Source organism: Balaenoptera acutorostrata, chromosome 7 (assembly GCF_949987535.1).
Source record: "Balaenoptera acutorostrata chromosome 7, mBalAcu1.1, whole genome shotgun sequence".
Classification (NCBI taxonomy): Eukaryota; Metazoa; Chordata; class Mammalia; order Artiodactyla; family Balaenopteridae; genus Balaenoptera; species Balaenoptera acutorostrata.
In genome coordinates, this window is record NC_080070.1 from 49,230,839 (window position 1) to 49,256,105 (window position 25,267).

The window sequence follows — 25,267 nt, forward strand, 5'->3', positions numbered from 1 at the left end:
CTCCAAATTGCCAACTCAATGAGGCAAATGATAATTATTCCTAATGGCAATAATAATTATGGAACGCAGTGGACCCAATATAAGGTTGGCTGTCTGTGGGTTCGGTGGGGCAGCCAAAGTTTCACACACTCTTTTTATAAAAATCAACCTCTCTCCCCTTCTCTCTCTCTCTCTCTCTCTCTCTCACACACACATACACACACACACACACACACACACACACATACGCATTTGCCAAAAGAGATCTGGACAAAGTCATTCCTCTGGTTTCCTGCTAAGTGCTTGACTACAGAGCTAAATTAAATAAATAGCAGCTATCCACACAATGAGGGGGGATTGGGACATTTCGAGTAATTGACACCACATACACACACACACACACACACACAATCTCTTATTTTCCTTTTAGTTAAAAGTTTTAAGCTTTCTCCAATTCCAGACTTTTAGCCAGAGCCATGGCCAAATGGCAGACATGAATAATTTGAGGTATTCCTCCTTTCTTTCTAGGGGAGATGGGAAGAAAAGAGGGAGGAAAGAGGGAGAGAGGAAGAAGAGAAGGTCAGGGTTCTAGACGAGTGCCCTGCCACCCCCATTTCACTTCAGTTATGAATCAGAATCTCCCAGTAGATCAAATCCTTCTTTGGTGAAGCCCCAAGCCCATGGTTAGTGCCACAGCCAGTTTTCTATGAGATATTCACCCTGTTCCTCACAGGGAGGGACCCACCCCCTGAGGTGGCGTTCTCTCTCCCCGACTCTAGGATCTGGCTGTCACAACCCTCCAGGGACCTCCGCATTAGCACTTAAGTATCTCACCCCACACGCCAGTGATGTCAAGGTGTCAGAGAAATAAAAAGTGGCTACTCCTGAAAACATAATTCATCAACCAAATGGTCATTTTCTAGATAAGGAGGAATTGTTTCAGTTTTCTGAAAACTAGGTTAAGGGCCTAACGCGAATCTACATGAGTTTTTTTCTTTTTTAATCTTATTATGCTTGTTAGTCTCTGTGACTATTCTTTAAAAGTGGCTCCAAGGTGCTGGCGTAGTTTATTGTCATGTAAGAGGGGGGTTATAAAGGACATTCAGGGCATTATGAAAAACCATGCTTTGTGCAATACCCCTGGAAAATTTCTTCAAGAGTTTTGAATAAGGTTATATACATGTCAAATGGCCTAAATGATGTTCCCGTAAAGAAAAATATTATGAAATGTGTGTACACATACACACCAGGCACACACACACAGTTTTCATTTGGATGCAACTGGACATTAAAATTCCCCAGTCTCCTTTAATAATATACAATTTAGTTCAGATTATTTTTAAATTCATTCTTTCTATGTTTTAGAGAGGCTGTGATTTGAAATATGTAACTATAAAGTTGCATTTTTGTCTAATTTTGTCATTAAAAATACACCCTGACTCAATATAGGGTTATAGAAAGCTTCAGGGGTTGACTTTGGTTTCACTGATCAAATGACGTCACTCATACTACCCAAATGACGTCACTCATACTACCCAAATGGCGTCACTCATACTACCCAAATAATACTGAAGTGGAAGCAGCCTCCAGTTCTCTTCAATCTAGCACTTTACTGCTTATCTCTTCAAGTATTCAATTTGAGCAAAACTCTGGGAAAAGTGAGAAGAAATGTCACACTAAGCAGTGATCCCTAAGAATCTGCCAAACGCTTGGCCTCCAGCCCCTACAGATGCTGAGAATGCCATTGTGCATTTGACAAGTGTTCAGTGGCTTGGTGACTTGGGGATGGGTGTTTGTTGTGGCAGTCGTCATTATGATTGTTTGTGTAGAAATGTTTATTGGTTTTATGGACTGAAAATAATAGATCGGAGGTCAGCTGTAAAGTGCTGTGTATTTGGCTTATGAATTACCATATCGGAACCAATATATGACGAGTATACTCAGGAAGTCATTTCTAGCATTTCAAAGATGTCTGGGGCCATCTGTTCTCTGCAAAGACCTGCAACTCTGTAAAAAGCAACCCAAGCACATTCCAGCATGTCTGTACCCCACACTCACCAGGGTCCTATCATTTTACAGACTTTACCGGTCTATTCACCAGCCAAAATGCACTTTACCAAAGCAGGGGAAACTATAAAACTCCAAGTTCTTTTAAATGTGTCTGGTACCATTAAGAATGTTTATTACTCTATAGAAATTTTACAGTTGATATTTACCAAAAGCACAACATATTCAGTAAATAGATTACTAGATTTTCTGCTAAATGTGGTGCATCTGTTTTATGAAATTTTTTCTTCCATAATCCCTACCAGCCAAACAGTGCTGTGGTAGAGTGTTAGTCATGATAAGGAAACAAACATGTTCCTAAGAGCTAGAAAAGGGCACTTGTTAGACAATCTAGTTTCATTCTTTCATTTTGTAAGATGGAAAAGTAGGGCCCAGAGAGGTCAAGGGGTCTGTTCAAAGTCCCAGAACTTGTGAGTGGTGGAGTCAGAACCACCAGCCAGGCTCTCAATCTCTAGCAATGGCATTGCACTGCCTCACTGAAATAGGATTCCATTTGTATGTAACTGAAACTTAACATAAGGATTCCCTTTATATTCAAAATCCAAAACCAGATTGGATATTTATGTGATATTCTCACCCAACCAAAGGTAAAAGGTCCACAGAGTTTGTATCATCTTTAACTAAATCCTCCATAGAAAGGATATAAAAAATAATGGTAAAGAAAATCCATTTGGACTAATATTACTGAAAAATACATATGAGAGAACCTATTGAATCCTTTATCTTTTAAATCCTAAATGTCCAATTATGTGAATACCTAGTATTGCAATGGGCACCACAGGTTATCTGCAGTCCTTCTCTTTTAACTCAGAAACTACTTGTCAATCAGTTCAGACAAGAGTTATTTATACTTTATGAGACATATAGTCTGTAAGAATATGAAAGTTACAAATAATCAGAAATGCTCCCTGGGACACTGCCATGTTACAAGTACATGCTCAGTCTTCAAAAAAGCAAAGTGTACTCCCAGTTGCAAAGGACCAGCTCTGCTTTATCAGGTTCATTTCTCCTAACATGCTCACCTTGGAGAGCGTTGCACACACCAGTCATTTTCCCATGTTACTAAACCTTTTGGTGTTCTTCAAGGAATAATTACACTGAGCTCTGGGACTCTTTCTAAACACAACACTGGGACTCACGTAAACCTACGTGGTGAGCCAGCTAGGCTTTCGTGCTTCTGGCCCTGAAAACAGAAAATACTGAGCCAATCCCCATGTAGGAACTATGACAAGTACAGAAAGGTGCAGTTAATCATTGCATTTTATATTATGGGAAATATATATCCTCAATTCCCAGTGTTTAGTTATTTGGCATCTTATCCAAGGCTTACCCCTAGGAAAACACTAAATATTGATATAAGCTAAAGCCTTATGTTTCAGGCCATCTATAAAGTAACCCCAAAAACAGTTAAGTCCAAAAAAGAAGACAGTGGACTGCATTTTCCCATAGAGCTGTGTCTGGCAAGATAATTGTCCCAATTTCTTGCATTACACTTGTTTTATGCCTTTCACTAAAAGACTGTTCTGTTGTTTAGGTGTTTTTCTAGTCAGATCTTCAGCAATAAGCCACTTTTAGCAAAATGAGAATAAAAGAACAGTTTGTTGATAAGATTAGTGCAAGGGAGGAAACTACATAGTCTTGCGTATAACACTGAGCCCCCAGACAACTAACCTTCCAAGTAGTTTTCAAAATTAAATTTGCTATGAAAATCATCAGCTTTTTAGTGCTGGATGAGACTCTGAGAATTTTCTAGTGATGCTTCCTCATTTTACATGTTAGGAAGCCAAAACTTGGAGAAGTCAAGTTCATCTGGACCCTTGGGACAGTGAGGTGTAGGTGGCCTGGCTTTCAGTTCTGCCTCTTGCCATCATCAGTATGACCTGGGGCAAGTCATGTAATCTCTGAACCTCACTTTACTCAGCTGTAAAATGGGTGTGTTCATTCCCATGTGACAGAATTATAAATTTGTTGTGATTCACCTAGGATTTGAGCCTGGAAGTCAGGTCTCTCTGGCTTCATATGTTAGGACCCTTCTCTTGACTGTACTGGTCTCCTCTTCCCAAGCATTCTCAAGTCCTATCCTGTTCTTACCCATGTGGGCACATGAACTCATCCTGGAACTCAGATAATCTAGAGCCCCTACCAAACTCAGCTCCTGGAGGAAAACAAACCGAAAGAGAAAATAAATTTGAGACAGAAAAGAAGCACTGAATGAGGATTGTGTTGCTGAGAGTGACTTGTAATCAGCTGGTTAAACTTTTCATGTATAGATGAAGGAACTGAGGCCGAGGGCTGTTGTGCACTTGGCCAAGGTTATAAACCTTTTTGAGTGGCAGAGCCTAAACCCATGACTTCTGAACCCAAGGCCAATGCTTTTCCAAGACTCCCCTCTGACCTGACATGGTTTGGCTCTGAGCAAGCTCGTCTTTTCCAGGCATATCTTTTCAACATGCTGCACAAAAGAACAAATTTACAACAGTCACAGACTGAATGATCCTAGGGTATTTGCTCTAGAAGCAGACATTAACCTGTGCCTATCTAGTCTAGAAATGGTGGTTGGGGGGGAAAGAGAAGGTCAAAACACACAGAGACACTTATATGGAAGGTTCTGGAACTTTGTGAGCAGGGCTTCTGTTTGTAAGATTCAGAAATGAAATCCTCCCCCAAGAGGATGTCACAGGCAAAGTCACCTATCCACACAGGAATCAGAATAGGCTGGAAGTCGCACTTCATCTAGGCGGGGTATAGCGTCTTCCTGCAAACCACAAAGCCAACTGTACAGCAACCAAATGGCTGGAGAAAGGGCAGCACTGTTAGTGCTGACTTTGGTTTTCCTGCAAATGAGGGGATTTGGCCAGATCTCCCGGGTACAGGCCCTCTCTGTATCCATGTGCTCAAACAGCCCCCAATCCCCCTGCCTTGAGGGCCAGGGAACTCCTGTATATTTCTCCTGAAGGACTGAAGCAGCTGCTGGCAACTCAGTGTGTCCACCTCTGCCCTTGACCGCCCTGCAGGTGTGTGAAAGCACAGAAGCTCTTTACACTGTAACCAGAGACTAAGCATTAGCCAACTCTTGTGGGTAGATGACTCTCCCAAATCGTCAGACATGCTCATGTCTCTTCCACAGCACTGGGATTGCTATGGGCAGGAGCACAGGGAAAACATGTGCTTTGAAGTCCAATAGAGCCACGTTCAAAAATCTGCTCATCTCACTGGCTGAATGACTTTGGACAAGTTACTTCTCTTCCTAGAGCAAAAAAACAAAACACAAAACTCAGAGCAACTAATGTCTACCCCTCTGGGCTCTTGGAAAGTGATAGAAAACAACATGCAAAGCTAGATCAGTGCCTGGCACATAGATGTTGGATAAACGTTAGCTTCCTTTCTTCTCTTTAGTATCAGCCTGCTAATCCCGGGCTTTTCTAACAAATAGCTTAAGCCGTTGAAGAGTGACTTTCAATTTTCTTTCCCAAGAAGACTAGCCGTTATGGACTGAATGTGTCTTCCTCCAAATTCATACGTTGAAGACTTAACCCCCATGTGATGGTAGTAGGAGGTGGGGCCTTTGCGGGTAATTAGGTTTAAATGGGTCATGAGCCCCCATAATGGGATTAGTGTCCTAAGAAGAGGAAGAGACACCATCTCTCTGTCTCTTTCTCCTCTCTCTCTGTCTCTCTGTCAATCTGCCTGTCTGTCTCTCTCTCTCTGCATGCACAAAGAAGAGGTCAGGTGAGCACACAGTGAGATGATGGCCATCTGCGAGGCAGGAAGAGAGCCCTCACCAAGAACCAAATCTGCCAGCACCTTGACCTTGAACTTTCCAGCCTCTAGAACTGTAAGAAATAAATGCCTATTGTTTAAGCCACCGGGTCTATGGTATTTGTCTATAGCAGTCCGAGCTAAGATACCAGACTTGCTGTGTTCTGGGTGAGAAGCTGAGACACCAAGACATACAAGACTGGCCTGAGGGATCACAGGCAAGAACCAGATTCGGAGAGGAGAGCAGGGGTGTTTTTCTGCTTCTTGGAATACGCAGCCAAGTGCTCTGGTGTTCTGGCTCTGCCCCCTTCATCTGGCCACAATACCATGTGGTATTACAACTTTTGAATGTTAAGAAACCTTATATTTCCTCAAGTATCAGTACTTAATGTTTCATTCCACACATAAAACTCTGTGAGTGGAAGGCTGCTGGCCCCCTTGTCAGAGGTAATTTCTCAAGGCTCTGTATGGGATTTAACGGGAGCCATATGGTTAAGTCTGTCAACCCTCCCAGAAAGCATCCCCCTGAAGGGCCCTCGTAAATGTTCTCGGTGCTGTGAAAGATCCAGCAACTTTCTAACAATAAAGCAATGTTCATAGCCGTGATATTCAGCAAAACACAAAGCAGGAAATAATGGCTCCTGTTCTGAATTACTCAAAGGAGGCTTCAGGCTGTCCTGGAGAAGGGTAGCGGGGCAGGGGCGGGCAGTGATAAGCCGGGGCCTGCCGGCTGCTGCCTCTAGCAAGAAGAGGCTGGCCTGGACGCCGCTAGCACTGCCCGGTCGTGGGCAGTGACAGTCTTAATCATGCTCCGTTGGTTTGTGGAGTTTAAGAAAACTCTTAATAATGGATTTATACACCTATGCACTTACAGAGCAAGCACATTCTTAAACTGTAACCTGCTTTGTTACCTAAGGCTTCTTTCATTGGTGCCTTTCTGTGATGGCATCATTTATTGACCACTCTCCTTTTTTTTTTTTTTTCAGAGCAACAATAACACAAAAACCTTTGAATCAATTAACATTCCCATCTCGATGGACACCTCAAGCAGCAACGACACAACAGTCACAACAAAGCCACATGACTCTCCCCGATAGGCAAGGTGGCGTTGCTTTTTATGCCAACAAGTTCTGAGATGTGATAAGCTCTTCTTTTTATTAGTATTATTATTAAAGAATCACATCAAAGGTGTGAGAAATACAATTTATGATGAGTATCAGTTCCTTTTTATTTTTACATAAAACAAGATTTGCTTCTACGATATTTTATGCAAATTTCTGGCTAAGTTTTAGGTCTACATTGCCTAAGTGCAGCTTCATGCAAATAGAGCTTATGACCAAACAGCTAATAGAGCTGCACATCACACAAACATATATCTGCCAGGACTAAAACTGGCATATAATCAGGGAGAGGTTTCATATACACACGCTGTTGAACATATTTTCTAGTTTCCTGATATCTTAACTAGAATATTCCACAACGGACCAGATACCTTCTGTGCAAATATCAGCCTTGGTAGGAACACTTGTATATTCTGATGTTAGATGTATCACACCTCCATTGTAAACAATTACTGTCGAATAATTTTCACCAGTAATCTAAAGAGCTTATTATGTATTTGTCCAATTCCATACAGAGAACTAAATCTATGGAACATTTTGAAAACAGGAAGAAATTTTGTGGAATATTTTGGCAGCGCCTCCCATAACCTGTCAGAACTCTGTACTGACATCCATTTTTGTAGACCTCCACACTCTATATTATCTTCACAGTTCTCCTGAAGAATTACTGAGCATGAATTATCTAATAACATTGACTCCATAAAGAGAAATCGGCTTCTTTAGGAAAGCTGGGATGTATTAAGATTATAGCCACCTACTCAACTGATTACTGACTCCTACAAAAATGTCTCATATGAGGGGAGAGACAGGGATAAAGAGAGAAAAAGACAGAAGAAGAGACAGAGACAGAGAGAATTTGCATTACTGTTACCTGCTCATCCACCATTTTCCCGGGTTTTGCAGACTTGGTCCTGAATTAATGAGCCTGTTACATGATATCTAATAAAAATGACTGGAGTAGAGATACTGCTTTGAATCTGCCACATATCTGGTCCAAGCCTGAATCAATTTCATCTATATTTAACACATGCTTGTTTTCTGTCTCTCCCACAGCCCATGGCTCACTCTTTTTTTTTTTTTTTTTTCCATCTGGAAAACTTATCTCCTAAAATGCTACCATCAATCAGCCAAAGACACTCTTTCCGACAGAGCGTCTGCCCGTTTGACTAAGCACAAGTAGTCACTAGTTTAGGGATGCCTCCTACACTCTCTAGCGCTGTGTGTTTTTCTAGGCTGCCTAACCACACGAGTGCAATTTGGGATATTTATACTTACCTCCAGTTTCTATTGGGATAAAAGTGCTACTTGGACAGAACTGGGCATCGGCATGGTGGGGGGGGGGGTGACATGGGACGCACTGAAAGTTGCCCATGTGGTTTGTCTACCTACTTTTATAACCTTATTTCTTCAGAGTTTTGCACACACACTCATTTTGTTCTACTTTGGCTCAATGCCTGCTCCAAAAGCATGAAAATCAAATGCGCACACAAGGATGCATAAACTTTGTCCCCCAAATCTTCCCTGAGAACAGGCACTGCTCTCATTTCCCCGTCCTTCATGTCAATATCACTCCCAATCCAGTCAAACCGCTAAGTGTAAATACAACATGAAGCGGGGTAGTGGCAGAAAGGAGAACAAAGGTGGGATTGGCAACAGAAGCCGAGCACTAGTCGAAGGGAAGAAAAGGGGGGACTAGGAGACAGGCAGCCCCCTCCCTCTCCCGCAAAGTTCTAGTCATGAACACACCCACTGGCCGCAGCAAAAGAGCCCTGTGCGTGGGCACAGGTGGGTCCCAGCCTCTCTGGCTGGATGCAGCTTAAGTGCTGAGCCTGAATGAAGACTTTCATTGCTGTTTGCTGTTTTTGTTGGCCAGTAGCCATGGCAAACATTTGCAGGTGGCTTGGCCAGATTTTGACACTTAAATATTTGAGGTTGTGATAAAAATCAGAATATTACTACAATATGGTTCTGTGCAGCCTCGGAGAATAAAAAAAGAAAACTATCTGCAATTTCAAATGCTCATTTAAAGACACAGTCTCCAGAGGGAACTCATGTTTTAAAATAAGTACTCATTTCCTCTTTGCTGAGAGAACTAAAAGAGTCAACCATCCCCAAATGTTACCACCTAGAGTTTCATTCTGAATCCACTGGTGAGATGGGTTGGGTTGTTACTTGCTGAGCCCCCATGATCATCCGGGCAAGGTTTTAGATGGGTCACGTGGAGAAAATGGAAATGACAGGAAGTAGGGGTTGGAATCAACATGGTAAGCACAACAGGGAAGGATGTGAAGCAAAGAAACAGCTTCCTTCAAGCTCGGCAACAAGATAGAGTCCTAAAAGTGACGATTACCTCCTAGAACACATAACACCCCAGGATTGGGAATAAACGAGAAGACAGAGGGGGTCGGGAGGTCACATGTAACAGAGAAACACCCGCACCTGTCAGGGCAGTGACACAGCCTAGGAATGTCATCCAACTGTACAGCCCTGGGCCAGCTGGGTACATTACTGACAGAGTCAATACCCATCTTAGAATTTAGTGCTAACCCTTAAATGATTGTTTCACAAAAACCAGCATTGTACTAACAATGGCCAAATACTAAGGTCCTGCAAGAGGGTAGTCATGGGGCAGGAAGCAGAACTCCAGGGGAGAAGGAATGCTGTAAAACTGCTAGTAAACTCTAGCACATTTTATGTTTTTCTCCCTTTGAAAGAAAAATAAAATAATTACAATTAGCTTGCCTAACTGTGAATTGTTTGCCCAAAGCCAAGCCCCTGGAGTGAAGGAGTCCCTTGAGATTGAGATGCTGTCTTTAACGACCTCACCCTCTTAGTATATTATAGGTTCTTGCTTTAGGTGATGCAACATTTGCTCCCATAGTCATTTGAGAAGAAAAGAAATATTTAACAGAGACACTTGCGAATTTAGCATTGGCTTCTTCCAACAAAGCCAAGCATTCAAATGGCCAGATTAATTTTCTGTTTCTTGAATGGGAAACCAAATGTACCCATGGCAAACTCACAGAATAGTCATCACCCACAACTTTCATTTGTTAAGATTAATCTTCATATGTAACAACCCATCCTGATGAGTTGAGAAATGTGAGAGACAAGGTACCCTTTCTAGAGCATTCTAAGGAGGGATAAGCCATTGTCCCTAGTGCTCCCTGTTGGCGTGGAATTCTTACAAGCATTTAAAACAAGGAATGGAAAAGACAGACTGACAAATAGTGGGACAGCTTCTAATATTTTTCTTAAAATCACTGTATCTATTATTCAATGGAATATTCAAACTAAATTCTGATGCATATACCAAACACAGCAAGCTCCCTTTCCTATTTTAAACAGACAATTCTGGGAACAGAGAGCAAGCAGTTCTCAGCATCCAGCAACATAAATTTATCATAGCTCTTTGGCTTAAGTTACTACCTCTTCTTTCTAAGATCCCAAGCACTCTTAAATCTTTTATTTCCTTTTCACTTTACTCTTGTGAGGGTGGAAAGGAGAGATACCATCCTCATTCTGGAGAGAAGGAAGCTGGGCTAGAGATTCTGCATTTCTAAGAAGCGCCTGGGTAATACCCACGCTGCCGGTCCTCAGACCACACTCTGAGTAACAAGGGCCGAGAGCTATCACCTGATACTCAGAAGTGAGCTCTCTTTCCATCCCATAATACACAGTCTGGGGGCATTCTACCTATTTTTCTCAATGCCTCAGTGTTGTCTTTTTTTACATAAATGAGAGGGATAGGGCCTGCTTTCTTTGTTTTGTCTACTCCAGGAATGAATATGGACCAATGCAGAGAGAGGAGAGCTAATGAGAAGATATTAAAAAGGAAGAGAAGCACAGAAGAAATGATCAGAGGGAAGGAGGACCATGGAAATACACCAAAGACACAGGTGATGGGCTTAGATCTTAGGAATGGAGGGACATACTCTGTTAGGGAGGAGGCTGGGCAGGTGACACTTCCCTCCGCCATCCTCAAGCATTTGTCCTGAGAACTATGCTCTGCTCTCAACATCCATGGGGTTTCCCCGTGGTCATCTTGAAGTTCAAGAATCTTGTTTGGAGAAACAATGACACAGAATGACTTGCTCTTCTCCCCAAAGTCAGGGTCAAAGAGCTTCCACCAAACAGAGAATCCCTCTTCCCTTCTCCCATCAAAAACATCACTCTGAGCTCTAAGCAATATCACACCAGCCAGGAAAACCAACTTCTGTCTTATCCAACCTGAGGACTAGAAACTAGGAGAAAGTCTAGAACATTTCCTGAGCTCCAGCCAGGACCCAGAGACAGCCGACGAGGTCTCCTTACCCGATCTGGCGGTTGGTGGAAGGTGCCTGTGTGATGACAGAGCTGGACTGGGGTGACGGCATGGCTTGCTGAATCACAACGCTGGTGTCATGGTTGGGCATCCGGGTGCTGCCAAGCTGGTGAGCTCCAGGCCCCACCATGGCCCCACCAACGGTGTTATGCATCGAGATATTCTGCCCAGAGAAGACAGAAGACAGAGGGAAAAGGGTCAGAAGAGGTGAATGCTTCAGTCTACTCTCAAGCTCTCAAAGGCCAAAATGGGGAATCTGGTCATGTCAACTAAATACAGAGTTATGGCTTCTGGCAAGCCATGGGTCCATTTATCTTTGTTACAAATTACAGCTACAATGAGATGAAAAATAACTATTCACCTTAAGAGGAAAGCACATAAGAAAATACCTGGAAGTTCGCTAATCACCCCGCCGCCATCCCAATGGGAGGTTTACATCAGGGATGTTTAGTGCATATCTGCTCTGACTTGGTGTGATATATATTGCATTTGAAAATGATTTCTGTGGTAAGTGCATAATACTATGATTTAGCGAAGAGCCATTCAGCACCCTGCTTTGAATGACAAGCACACTTGTTATTTTTTCTTTTTCAGTCCTATAAGACTAACCACCTCTTTTTTTTTTCCAGGAAACTACTTTTCCAAATCATAATCTGGGTACTCATGACCCAAGCTCAATAACCTGGGGACTGAGGATGAACGACTGGAAAAGACAACAGGGTGTCTGGGATCCAATGACAAGAGTGAGAGTTACAACTCTGCTGTATTTCCATGAAATCAATCTCTAACAATTTGGTGGAATAATGGAATACTGACAACGATTTCTCGTCTGTTTACTTGTTCACTGTCTTTTCCTCAAGATTATAGAATGTTTGTGTTCATTATTCTATCCATGGTGCTTAGAGCACAGTAGGCAGTTAGTAAACAAACACTGCATGAAAGTAGTGAAGAAAATAATGACACAACTGAGTCACTTGAGAGACCTAATATCATGTATTTATTTCTGATGACTTGAATGAAGGTTTCTTTGTTTAAAATTCAAAAATAAAGTAAAATATGCATGATAAAGCTGGCTTAAAAGACAGCTCTTCCTAGAAAAGAATGTCAATGGGACAACAAGAGAGGATTCACACTGAGGCAGAATAGGGCTGATCAACATGGTGGGGCTGAAATGTGAGAAATTCAGAACCTAGAAGAGACAAAGAAAGTTCAGGGCAAAGCAACATAAGTCAGTGGGCCTCTGGAAACAGCCAGGTACAGCCCTTCAGCCTTGAAGGGTAGGAAAATCTGAGAGGTCAGTTGGACAATGGGTTGAGGATGACAGGAAAGAAATGGAGTGTCACTAGCAATTTACTAGAGGAAAAATATCTATCTGTCTGCGCTTTGGCAAAGAAAAAAAAAAAAGTTACCCAGGACTACTAGTAGTGGTTCTTTGAAGTTCTTCTGTAAAGAACAGGATTTCCTACACTGTGGGTAAAATGACGGTGATAACATATATGGTATTGGGGGTGCTTGTGCCCATCACACTGTACCTTTCCCAGGTTTCTGATTTCTATACCCTGACCACATAGCTTGTCAGGAGCCCAGATGGCAACTGGGCACCTGGCTTAGACTGTAAGCCGACTGTTGTCTTGAGATCCCAAAGGCATGAACAGGCTTAGACACACACACATGATCCAAAGGCTCCCCTTATATACTGGAAGGTTTTTCTGACATGGAAAAATATTGTGGCTGGTTAAAGTGAGATGAAAGGAAATGGTGATTTGTATTGGGGTGGCAGCACAGGGATACGCTTGAGTTCTTTTTATAGGATCTAGGGGCGTAGAGAATCAAACTAAAAGTAATAGCGAAAGTAAAGATAATTGTTATTTCTTTCAAAAGTGAAGTTTCACAAACTTATTTCTCTAGGTCTTAGTGAGGTTGTGATGATGTAAACATTGTAAGTATTATTTTTCCAGTGTTTAGATCCTTAAAGATATTGGAAATTTTTCATCCTGTTCACAGTCACCTACTTTGTCAATAATAGATCTGAGGCACAGAAGGATTTCTGACTCTCTTTTTATTATTCCTGTTGTGCTGTGCTAGTGAAAGTTATCAACAGAGCTATACAATTTTAAAAATAATATTCTCTTTAAGTTCACAAACAATAATATAAAATGTCTGAACCCTCCTTTGGCACCTCTTTTCTATCACCTCCACATGTAGTCCCCAAGTACCATAAATTCAATGTAAGCATCCTTCTCTTTCCGTCTCTTTTTCCACCAACTTCCACCCAACCACCATCTTCTTTCCTGGATTAAACAAGTGCTCTCCTAACTGGTCCCTTGTCATTCATTTGATTTCCCTTCCTCCTCTTTCCCATAATACAGCCACAGTCATCCTTTCAAAAGGCAAAACTGATCTCATCGCACACAAATCCAGCTACATGGCCCACCCTCTCCATGCTTCTTAGGTGGCTTCTCATGGTTCAGAAGACGCTGACAGCACTCTCAGTGTGACCTCCAAGACCTGTATGACACCCTTCCTACCTCCCCTGCTCATCTCACACCACCTTCACTCTGGCTCTCTGCGATTCACTCCACCTGCATGAATTTTCCTGCTCTCATACTGAAGATGCTCCATTTCAGCACAGAGCTGAATATGCTGTTTTCTGCTACCTGTACTCTTCCCCAGACTCCACCTTCAAATCACAAACTAAGCATCATGTGAGAAAGCCTTCCCTGACCTCTCCAATGAGGGGCACCATCTCCCCCTCCTTCATAGCACTTTTCACAAGTTTACAATTGTCTTCGGTTATTTGATCAATATCTGTTTCTCCCTCTAGAATATAAGCACAATGAGAGAAGGGACTAAGTCCGACTTTACTCCCCATTGAGTCTCCGTGGCCCAGATCAGTGCCTGGCACAGTAGGCATGCAGTAAATAGTGAGAGAATGAGTAAATTATAAAATGACATTCCTAGAATATTCAGTATAATGAAATCTTATCTTTTATTCCCTGGGCGATTTTTGAGAATGCTAACTCTTTTGTCTATTTACCTTGAAATCTCAAAGCATGATCACAATAAAAGACGTTAAGATATGTTAGATGTTAACATACTTGTTTGATTATGGGGTAGAGAAATAGAGAGGATCAGAATTAAGAAGAAAGCCACAAACGTGGAACGTAGATTAGAAAGTAAAGCCTTTGAGAAAACATTAAACGAGCCCTTCAAGGAAGATACCAAGAAACGAGCTTCAAGTCTTTGAGCACTTTGGCTCAAATGGTATGTCCATAACCATTCATTATCTCCACCATGGAAACCAAGAAAAACTTGGTTCAAAAATTTTGAAACCTGGTGCAAAGACACTGGTTTGATTTCTTCAGCATAAAGCATGTTAAATGAGAGAAAGAAATAACTCTCCCCTCAAAAAGTTTAAGACTCTTCTCTGAGAACCATTAAAAAGAATAAAAAAGACTATCTAGGATATACTTCACACCCTCCCCCACCAACATTTTTAAGAGATCTTTTTGTCTCTGTGATCTCCACCAGAGATGGAAAAAGCTCTTGAAAGTTATATCCTAATATTTCAAAAATCTCCTTTCTCCCCAACGCATGAAATCTGCAAATTCTCCAGCCTCCTTCCCCCAGACCCAGAGAATAATTTCGAAACATTTTGGAAAAATAAACAAATTTAAGCGAGCATTATCATTTCACGTTAAGAGAAGTTTTTTTTTGTTTTTGTTTTTCTTTCAGCATTACATAGTAACTCAAACATGAAATTACTTCTGAGTTCACATTTTCCCAATTATGGGTTCAAAACCTGTCTTCCTTGATAAAAGAATGGCATTTTATCTTTAAATAAAGTAAATATCCAATTTCAAAAACACAAAGAATGACTATATCTTGCTGAGTTATTTTTGTTAGCATAGGTGAGTAGACTTGGAGCTGGTGAAACAATGTCACCAACCAGCGGTTGGATGTCAATATGCAGGGAAGGATCTGAGGTGTTCCTGGAGGCTCAGCCTTTGGCCTTTTCTTGTTCAACATTTTTATCAACCACTTGGATGAAGATGTAAAAATCATGCTTGTCAAATCTGTGGTTGACACAATGTTGGGAGACGTCGCTAACATTCTGGATAGTAGAACAAGGTTTTACTTGAGCCAACTGTGTGATCTGGCCTCCAAAAATGCTAACATAAATCTAGGTTGCTGTAGGAGAAGTGCGATGTCCAGATCAAGGGATGTAATTATTCCACTGTCAAGCACATCAGACTGACCACATTTGGCCACCACAGTTTAAGGGGGAAATTGACAAATAGGAGGGAATGAAAGCAATGGAAGCATCCAAAATGCATCACAGGAAGAATGGTAGAAGAATCAGGGAATATTTAGTCTGAAGAAAAGAAGGCTTAGAGGTCATGCTAACTGCCTTCAAATATTTGCGGGATTAGACATAGTCTACGTTGCTCCAGAGGGCATAATTTCAAAAAATGGGATCATGATGACAAAAGCCAACAATAACTAAAATTTGAGTACCTATTGAAGCAGCTATTATGGCAAATGCTTTATAAACTGCACCTCTGATCCTCACACTGACCCTACAAGATAGGCATTATTATCCTTATTTTAAGATAGAAAGAGTAAAACTCTACACCATCACTAATACCATTCCATTACCCTTTAGCCATACTCACTCCTTCTGGACTGATGCTTTAAAAATAGAAGTTCGACCTTTTGTTGGGGTAAATTTACCAATATGTAGGGATAGCCAAAGATAAAACAAGTTGCCTTATAAAGTACTAAGCTTCCTAGCATCAGTAGGGAGTAGTGCCATCTGTTAATGTCACCAAGAGGATTCTTGCATCAGGAGGGAGATGGCACTAGATGACCTCCAAGGTCTCTTCTTGCTAAGATTCTCTCATAATACACGGTTCATACTTTGGTTCAAATGCTTCCAAATGATTAGTAACATGTGATAATGCTGAAAATATACTGGTTTAGGAGTCAGGAGGTCTCTTCTACTTCAGTCTCTCTAACCCTCCTTGTAGCCATGTAACCTGCGTAAATCATTCAGTTTCCCTTGGCTTCACAGCCTCATCACTAAAAGGAGGGGGGTGGATCATGGTCTCCATGATCTTTTACAGCTCTGATACTCCACAAGTCTTTCTATGTTACATTTTATGAGACACTAAATATCCAAACAGACTTCTTAGACTCTGATTCATGGGCCTACAAACATTGATTTTTCTCCATAACCATAAGCTTTTGCAGAAATAAGCCTTCCAAAAATTATAGTTTTCCATCAGACCCAAGGATCATGATTCAAGAAACAGATCTAACAAAAAGTAAAATTTCTCAAACATCGAAGATGATAAAGCTCCTCAGACAAACCATCTTCACAATGGTTTCCCCTCCTTAGTTCAGATTTATCCCCATGTCCTTGGCCTTCTTATTCCCTTCATGCCCTGCAATATACCTTGCTCTCCATTCACTGTTGTTCTGAGACATAAAGGGCGTGAATGGGATGAGAACCAGGGTAATAATGAGTCTTGATTGCATAGTCAGTGAGCTGGAGGTAGAGTGGTAATTGTCCTGCATGCATGGGCTTGGAATACAATATGCAGAAAACAACCTGATGTATATGAATGTAAGTTCATGCTCTTACAAACAACTATAATTTTAGGGTGTGGTAATGAAGGATGAAGGGAGGTGGACCACAAATGAAAGTGAAGGTTGAGCATAGAGGCCAAATGATGTTGATTCCCATGAAGTACCAAAATGTTATCTTCAAATCTATATTCTTTCCAACTGCCAAGGTGTAGAAACTTTATAAGTTTCTCTATAAGGAGCCAGGGTCATCCCGACATGTGTTTACAAGCTGAGTTGTGCAATCTTAGAATTGTCTGCATCTTAATGATGCCCGGGCAGTTATGAAGACTTTCAGAACTTCCCAGATGTAAACATCAAGGAACTGCATCCAAAAGATGTCTGAGACTTTCACAGAATAACAAAGGTTCTAACCTTCTGGAAGGCACTAGGCTCTCTGGAGGTGTAGGAGGGATTCTAGAGGGTGCTGACTCCTTTCTGGTGCTCTCGGGAGCTGGAACAGTAGGAGTGTTTTGAATCTTACTGAGAGGGTGGGCTGCTCCATGACAGAGAAACCAGTGAGGTATCAGAGGAGGCAAGGCAGGGGGCTGGGGGAGACCAGGGGACACGCAGGCTGCCTCTCTCTCCTGAGCGTAGTCACACAGTGCAAGATGGACGACATAAGATAAGACACCATCTCAGGCAACCTCTGCAGGAGAGGAAGGGAGAAGACAGCACAGGGTACTGTGAAAATGCCAGCTTTGACGTGCACTTTTAATTCTGCTTTTTCAGAGTTTGCTACTTATCCCTGGAGAATTCTAAAAGGAACAAAAGTACAGAAGGAAAACATGAGAACTGTAATTGGGCTCAAGTTCACTTCAGCTCTGTATCATCTGGGGCATGTTATTTAAGTTCTCTGAGCCATACCTTCCTCATCTTTAAAATGGAGATAATCATCTAATGGACCGGATTGTAGAGTTTCACATGAGATAACAAATGTTCCATCATAGTGCCTGACAGCAAATGTGTACTTCTTTCCTTTTAGTAAAGTTCAGAATGTGAAGCTCAGAGAGTAATGGTTCATTCTGGTGGCTACTCCCTATGACTGATATTAATGGAAATATTATAAATAATGGCTAACACTTACACAGCATGACCATATGTCAGAAAACTCATTTAATCCTTATCATCAGCCTAGGAGTTTGGTATGATTATTATCCCCATTTTATAGATGAGGAAACTGAGGCACAGAGAGGTTAAGAGTCCTCAAAGTCACACAACCAATAAGTGGAGAAGCTCGGAACTAGGCAGTTTGGCTTCAGAATCCAGGCTGTTACCTACTAAGCCACACTGCCTCTATAGTCTCTCTGTAAAAATATTTTCTAGCGGAAAGTGACATGGCAAAAAATGAAGTATACCTGATATCCTTTCTATGGACATTAAAAGAAGTTATTAACTGATGCTGGTATGTGATCCTGAGAACTACAGTCTTTCTATCATACCATTAATTTGGATCAATGTCATCACCACTGTCTTCACACCTAGCAAAGCCTGGGAATACACCATTAATTCATCTCAAAGTGACTGATTAGCGACCCTTGTCTCAAGGTCATGTTGGCTGCATAGGCATTTCTGAACTGATTTACAATGAATAGTGCAGATTAGAATTAGGGAGGGAAGGCTGTAGTTCAAAAAGTGTTGATCAATACTTTTATCAAATTACCAAAACAAACAAGCAACCATCACTAGCTCACTCTTTGATGTTAGCTCACCTTCCTTAAGAGTTCCAAGAGCTCAGGGAAAGCCTGAGAAAGAGATCATTTCTCTGACGTCTGGATCAAGTTCAACTTCTAAGGCAACTTCCCTTGCAATGGGTAGAAAGGCAGCTCGCACACTGACGTAACCCTCAGTGGCCTTAGCCCACTCACACATTTCCAGGAAGCAGGCAGTCCCCCTGACTGGGGCTCTAGACGTCAGTCTGCAGGATACAGAGCAGCAAGATCCGTCTGACCGGTCCATGCTCTCCTCCAATCCCAGACCTCTGTTACCCTTTCTAATACTGGGTTTGAGGCAGCAGAGCCCTGAAGCATCCCTGTAAGCATTTTATAGCTATTCATTTAGTACTGTAGTAAAATGCTCAAGACAATACATGTCTTCTCAGGTGCCACCCTTGACTGTGAGAAACAGTTTTGGGGTGTCTCTCCAAGATCCTGCTCCTTCCTGTTCAGATTCTCAGTGCCCTCGACTGTCCGTGTCTCTGCTCTTATCTCCCACGTTACTGTCTTGGTTGCTTCTGCTAAATATCATCTTATGGGATAGAATGAATGTAATGGCACTAGGACTTCATTCAGGTTACTAGAATTACGTGGAGCAAATTTCTGGGGCTGCTGTATATACAGATATCCTGGAAGTTAGAAATTCATCTAACTCCACTGAAAATGATACTGTACATTGTACTGCTAACTGGTAAGTTTCCTCATTTCTCAAGAATCTTCTTCCAGAAAGCTGTGCATTCCATCATGGCACCAGCCTACTTAAACACTTCTGCTGGCCATTCATGACCTCCTACGTGTACCTTCCCATTGACTTCAGCCTTTTACAAACTGGTCCCCATCAATCTTTCCCACATCACCTCCTGGCAACCCATCCTCCCAATCCCCTCCCCTACCACTCACACACACAGACCTCAATGCTTCTTGACTATCCCACACCATTTCATGTCTCTTTTTCACCTTTGCACATAGCACTTCCTCTCTGCAGTCAATTCATTCATCAAGATCCAGCTCTGACGCTCCCTCCTCTAGGAAGCCTTCCCCCACTCCTTCTGGCCCCATGAGTTCCCTGCTCTGCTCTCCCACACCTCCATTAGAAAACCTGACTTATTTTCACAAATGCTTCCTCCAGGAAACTTGGAGGAGGGAATAGTCCATGTTCATCTCAGAACAGCCAGTGTCATGCACTTCGTAGATGTGCAATAAATTCAATTATTCGGTGAAGAACTGAATGATGTGTGATCTTGAGCAAGTTTATAGCTTCTCTTTTCTTTATTTTTCTCACTTGTCACATAGGAACAACCTTACCTTGTAAGATTTTTATAAAGATTAATTTAAGTAATGTAAATACAGAGCTGAGTGCAATGTTGGACACATTAAATGTCCAATAAGTGTTAGTAGCCATTATTATAATTATTATTACCATGATTACTACCAATGCTAACACTACCTCCCTAGCTAGAGATATCCATCCCCCTGTTATTTTCTACCTCAGCACCCCAACCTTGCCTTTATAGCACATCACAATGTGTAATTGTTATCATTATTTCCACATCACCATATTATAATTAATTAACCAATCCTCTGTCCTCCATCTTATCCCATACATACTTCTTTCAAAGCTCCTATAACACATGGGTACATCTACTTATATACTTCAGGTCAGTTTTCCCCTTCTAGCTGTGAACACTTTGGTTACAGGGACAGGGTGTGATTTCATATCATTGTCCTCAGGGCCTAATACAATGCCTGTCGCCTGTCACATAGATGTTTGCTGAGAGAATACATAGTAAGTGTAACTAATACTGTGGAAAGACAAAAAAGGAAAGGTAGGCACTCTCTTAGAGGACCTACAGTTTAGAGGGAATATGGAAATCCAGGGAAAGAAGGGGATGAAAAACAAATGAGTCAGAAAAATACCTTCTCACACACACACTAGAAAGAGGGAAAGAAGCATCATCTAGAGCTGATTGGACCACAGTCTGGAGGGCAAAGGGCTAGTCAACAGGTCTGGGTTTGCATCTGATCCACCATTAAGCACATGATCTTTCTTAACTTCTTTAGTCTGTTGATTCTACCTCCATAACGATTCCCATAGCTGTTTTCTTTGCTTTCCCACAAGTTCCAGAGCTTTATCACCTCTTATCCTGATCACACAGTAACTTCCTATTTCTAGTTCACCATATTATAAATTCCAGGAAGGCAGGAACAGTGCCTGCCTTGTTTTCTCTTCTATCGCTAGTGCCTAAGCTCCGTGCCTGGCACAGAACTAGATGACCAATGATTGAATGGATACATGAATTATGATTTCTGAGATAATGATACGGAAAAAAAGAGCCATCAGTCTACAATTTCCTCTTGTCTAAGTTGGGCACACGGTCATCTTAAGCCGAAGATATAAAGAGGGAACATTTGTGGGTTTGAGTCCTCATACGTCCTATCGACACACAGAGGCCAGAACACAGCTCAGCAGTCTCCTCAAACCGCCAGGTATCTGGTCAACTCAAGCCCTGGTTGAAGCGAGGCAAGACGGGCCTTCCTTAGCAACTAGAAAACAGACCCAAAAAAGCCAAAGTGAAGTGATTAGAAACAAGCAAAACACTGGGGTCCTGAGGCAGGTACAGGAAAGGTAAGTAGATGGCACCAATGGCATTGCCAGGCTCACGCTTCTGTGTGGCATAAGGAAGAAAAGGGGCTTTAATATCATGAAAGCAGCACTGAGCACACAGGGAAATGCTGAGAAGTCACACTGAGCACCTGGTACGGCTGTGCAGGAGGCAAGTGGTCCATTCTAGAATCACTAAACAAATTTCTCTCCCTTCCTTACCAGGAAATGTAAAAGTACTAAAAATAAGAGTGCATGTAAGAGTGTGGTAACTACCACAGGGATGCTGAGGTCTATTTCTTCACCATTTCAAAGAAAATCAAGTACTTGCTTAATGACCAGAAGTATAAAGGGAGCGCTCTCTTGAAAGCTGCTAATGATACAGCACAGGTCTGAGGAGAGACTCTCCCTTGCCTTTCCCAGGCCCCCATTCCTCAGCTCTTCTCTCCTGGCCAAAAGAGCTGGAAGGTAGGGCTGGCCCACTAAAATGAATTTGCTTCAAAACTCCCCTGCCTGGAGCACTGGTTGGGCATCTGCATTCCTGAATATTTGGCAACATTATGCTCTCTGAACATAAAATAGAAATGTGATCCTCAGTGGGAAGGAAAATGTGCAACAAGATAGACTTCCTCCTCTGAAACAATAGTGAATGAAGAGGCTTGCACTTCATTGTGCTGCTGGTGGAACCCGTCAGGTGGCTCTCCATGAGTGGCCTTGCTTTGTAAATTGTTTAGTACTTCACAAACCTAAGTTCCTACGAGGTTGTTCTAATGATCGATATTAATTAAGCAGCATATTTCTATCCTGGAAAGTGGCTGTTGGATAAGTACCCTTGACCTGCCATTGCTTCCAAGGAAACTGAATCTTAGCTACTGGTGTTTAAATCTTAGAGCAAAACCCAAATGCATAATGCAACAGAGGCGACTGGTGAGCAATTCAGTCTGTCTTATTTGATGAAATCCTGATATAAAGAGATAACATTTTTCTCTTGACCATAGCGAACAAAACAGCACGTATGTAGCGCAGGGTAACTGGCCACAACTAGAGATGACAATCCCCAAAGAAGCTTCTGGAAATCCTGTCTGAATATTAAGAGCCCATTTTTAAAAATTTTGGGAACCTGGGTTCTCTGGATCCTTAGGTGTCCAGAGAAGTGCAATGGGGGTCAATGAGATGGTTTCCATGTTTACAGTGCCTGCAAGGTACGTCCCAAAACCTACAAGATATCACCCATCACTGTGACCTCATTTCCTACCACCCTCTCATCTTATTCACTCTGCTCCAGACTTGCACTGACCTCCCTGAGGTTCTGCTAACACATGGGAGCCTTGGTGCCACTGCTCCCACAGGCTGGAAGGCTTCTTCGCATTATCCGCATGGCTACCTCCCTCACTTTTTCCAAAAGTTTGCTCAAACATTACCTCCCAGTGAGGCCTATGTCTGAGGCCTGGCCACTCTGTTTGCTATTACAACTCTGCCTCCGTGAGTCCACATTTCCCTTACTTCATCCATCCGTTCCCATTCATAACATCCATTCCTCGCTCACTCATTTCAATGCAAAAGCACCAGACCATTTCTGATCCTTATTCTTCAAACAAGAATTCAAGAAAAGAAAAATACACAAAAAATCCAATGGCTGGAGGAGCTTCAAGATGGCGGAAGAGTAAGATGTGGAGATCACCTTCCTCCCCACAAATACATCAGAAACACATCTACATGTGGAACAGCTCCTACAGAACACCTACTGAACGCTGGCAGAAGACCTCAGACCTCCCAAAAAGCAAGAAACTCCTCACGTACCTGGGTAGGGCAAAAGAAAAAAGAAAAAACAGAGACAAAAGAATAGGGATGGGACCTGCACCAGTGGGAGGGAGCTGTGAAGGAGGAAAGGTTTCCACACACTAGAAGCTCCATCGTGGGCGGACACTGCGGATGGCAGAGGGGGGAAGCTTCAGAGCCACGGAGGAGAGCGCAGCAACAGGGGTGTGGAGGGCAAAGCGGAGAGATTCCTGCACAGAGGATCCATGCCGAGCAGCACTCACCAGCCCAAGAGGCTTGTCTGCTCACCTGCAGAGGCAGGCAGGGGCTGGGAGCTGAGGCTTGGGCTTCGGTCGGATCGCAGGGAGAGAACTGGGGTTGGCTGCGTGAACACAGCCTGAAGGGGGCTAGTGCACCACAGCTAGCCAGGAGGGAGTCGGGAAAAACTCTGGAGCTGCCGAAGAGGCAACAGACCATTGTTTCGGGGTGCGCGAGGAGAGGGCATGCACAGAACCACCTAAACGAGCTCCAGAGACGGGCACGAGCCGCGGCTATCAGCACGGACCCCAAACACGGGCATGAGACGCTAAGGCTGCTACTGCAGACACCAAGAAGCCTGTGAACAAGCACAGGTCACTATCCACACCTCCCCTCCCGGAAACCTGTGCAGCCCGCCACGGCCAGGGTCCTGTGATCCAGGTACAACTTCCCCGGGAGAATACACGGCACGCCTCAGGCTGGTGCAACGTCACGCCGGCCTCTGACACTGCAGGCTCACCCCGCACTCCGTACCCCTGCCTCCCCATGGCCTGAGTGAGCCAGAGCCCCTGAAGCAGCTGCTCCTTTAACTCCGTCCTCTCTGAGCAAAGAACAGACGCCCTAGACGCAGAGGTGGAGCCAAATCCAAAGCTGAACCTCAGGAGCTGTGCGAACAAAGAAGAGAAAGGGAAATTTCTCCCAGCAGCTTCAGGAGCAGCGGATTAAATCTCCAAAGTCAACTTGATGTACCCTGCATCTGTGGAATACCTGAATAGACAACGAATCACCCCAAATTGAGGAGGTGGACTTTGGGAGCAATGATATATATATTTTTTTCCCTTTTTCCCTTTTTGTCAGTGTGTATGTGTATGCTTCTGTGTGTGATTTTGTCTGTAGAGCTTTGCTTTTACCATTTGTCCTACGGTTCTGTCTGTCCATTTGTGTTTTTTTTTTTTCTTTTTAGTATAGTTTTTAGTGTGCTCTCTCTCCCTCTCTCTCTCACTCTCTCTCTCTCTCCCTCTCTCTCACTCTCTCTCCCTCTCTCTCTCTCTCTCTCTCTTTCTTTCCTTCTTTCTTTCTCCCTTTAATTCTGAGCTGTGTGGATGACAGGGTCTTGGTGCTCCAGCCGGGTGTCAGGCCTGTGCCTCTGAGGTGGGAGAGCCGAGTTCAACACATTGGTCCACCAGACACCTCCCAGCACCGCGTAATATCAAACGGCAAAAATCTCCTAGAGATCTCCATCTCAACGCCAAGACCCAGCTCCATTCAATGACGAGAAAGCTACAGTGCTGGACACCCTATGCCAAACAACTAGCAAGACAGGAACACAACCCCACCCATTAGAAGAGAGGCTGCCTAAAATCATAATAAGGTCACAGACACCCCAAAACACCACCAGATGAGGACCTGCCCACCAGAAAGACAAGATCCAGCCTCATCCACCAGAACACAGGCGCTAGTCCCCTCTACCAGGAAGCCTACATAACCCACTGAACCAACCTTAGCCACTGGGGGCAGACAACAAAAACAATGGGAACTACGAACCTGCAGCCTGTGAAAAGAGACCTCAAACTCAGTAAGTTAAGCAAAATGAGAAGACAGAGAAACACATAGCAGATGAAGGAGCAAGGTAAAAACCCACCAGACCAAACAAATGAAGAGGAAATAAGCACTCTACCTGAAAAAGAATTCAGAATAATGATACTAAAGATGATCCAAAATCTTGGAAATAGAATAGAGAAAATACAAGAAACATTTAACAAAGACCTAGAAGAACTAAAGAGCAAAAAAAAATGATGAACAACACAATAAATGAAAATACAAATTCTCTAGAAGGAATCAATAGCAGAATAACTGAGGCAGAAGAATGGATAAGTGACCTGGAAGATAAAATAGTGGAAATAACTACTGCAGAGCAGAATAAAGAAAAAAGAATGAAAAGAATTGAGGACCGTCTCAGAGACCTCTGGGACAACATTAAACGCAACAACATTCAAATTATAGGAATCCCAGAAGAAGAGAAAAAGAAAGGGACTGAGAAAATATTTGTAGAGAT

General features: G+C 42.7%; 1 protein-coding gene across 7 annotated transcripts in view; it reads right to left on the minus strand.

Moving 5' to 3' along the window:
• CREB5 (cAMP responsive element binding protein 5) overlaps window positions 1–25,267 on the minus strand; it is a 408,270-nt gene that overhangs the window by 237,677 nt on the left and 145,326 nt on the right. For all 7 annotated transcript variants that reach the window (XM_057549812.1, XM_007193493.3, XM_007193491.2 and 4 more), the window contains one exon: window positions 11,241–11,413. In XM_057549812.1, the coding sequence (XP_057405795.1) occupies window positions 11,241–11,413 (173 nt within the window). The remainder of the gene's footprint in view (window positions 1–11,240; window positions 11,414–25,267) is intronic.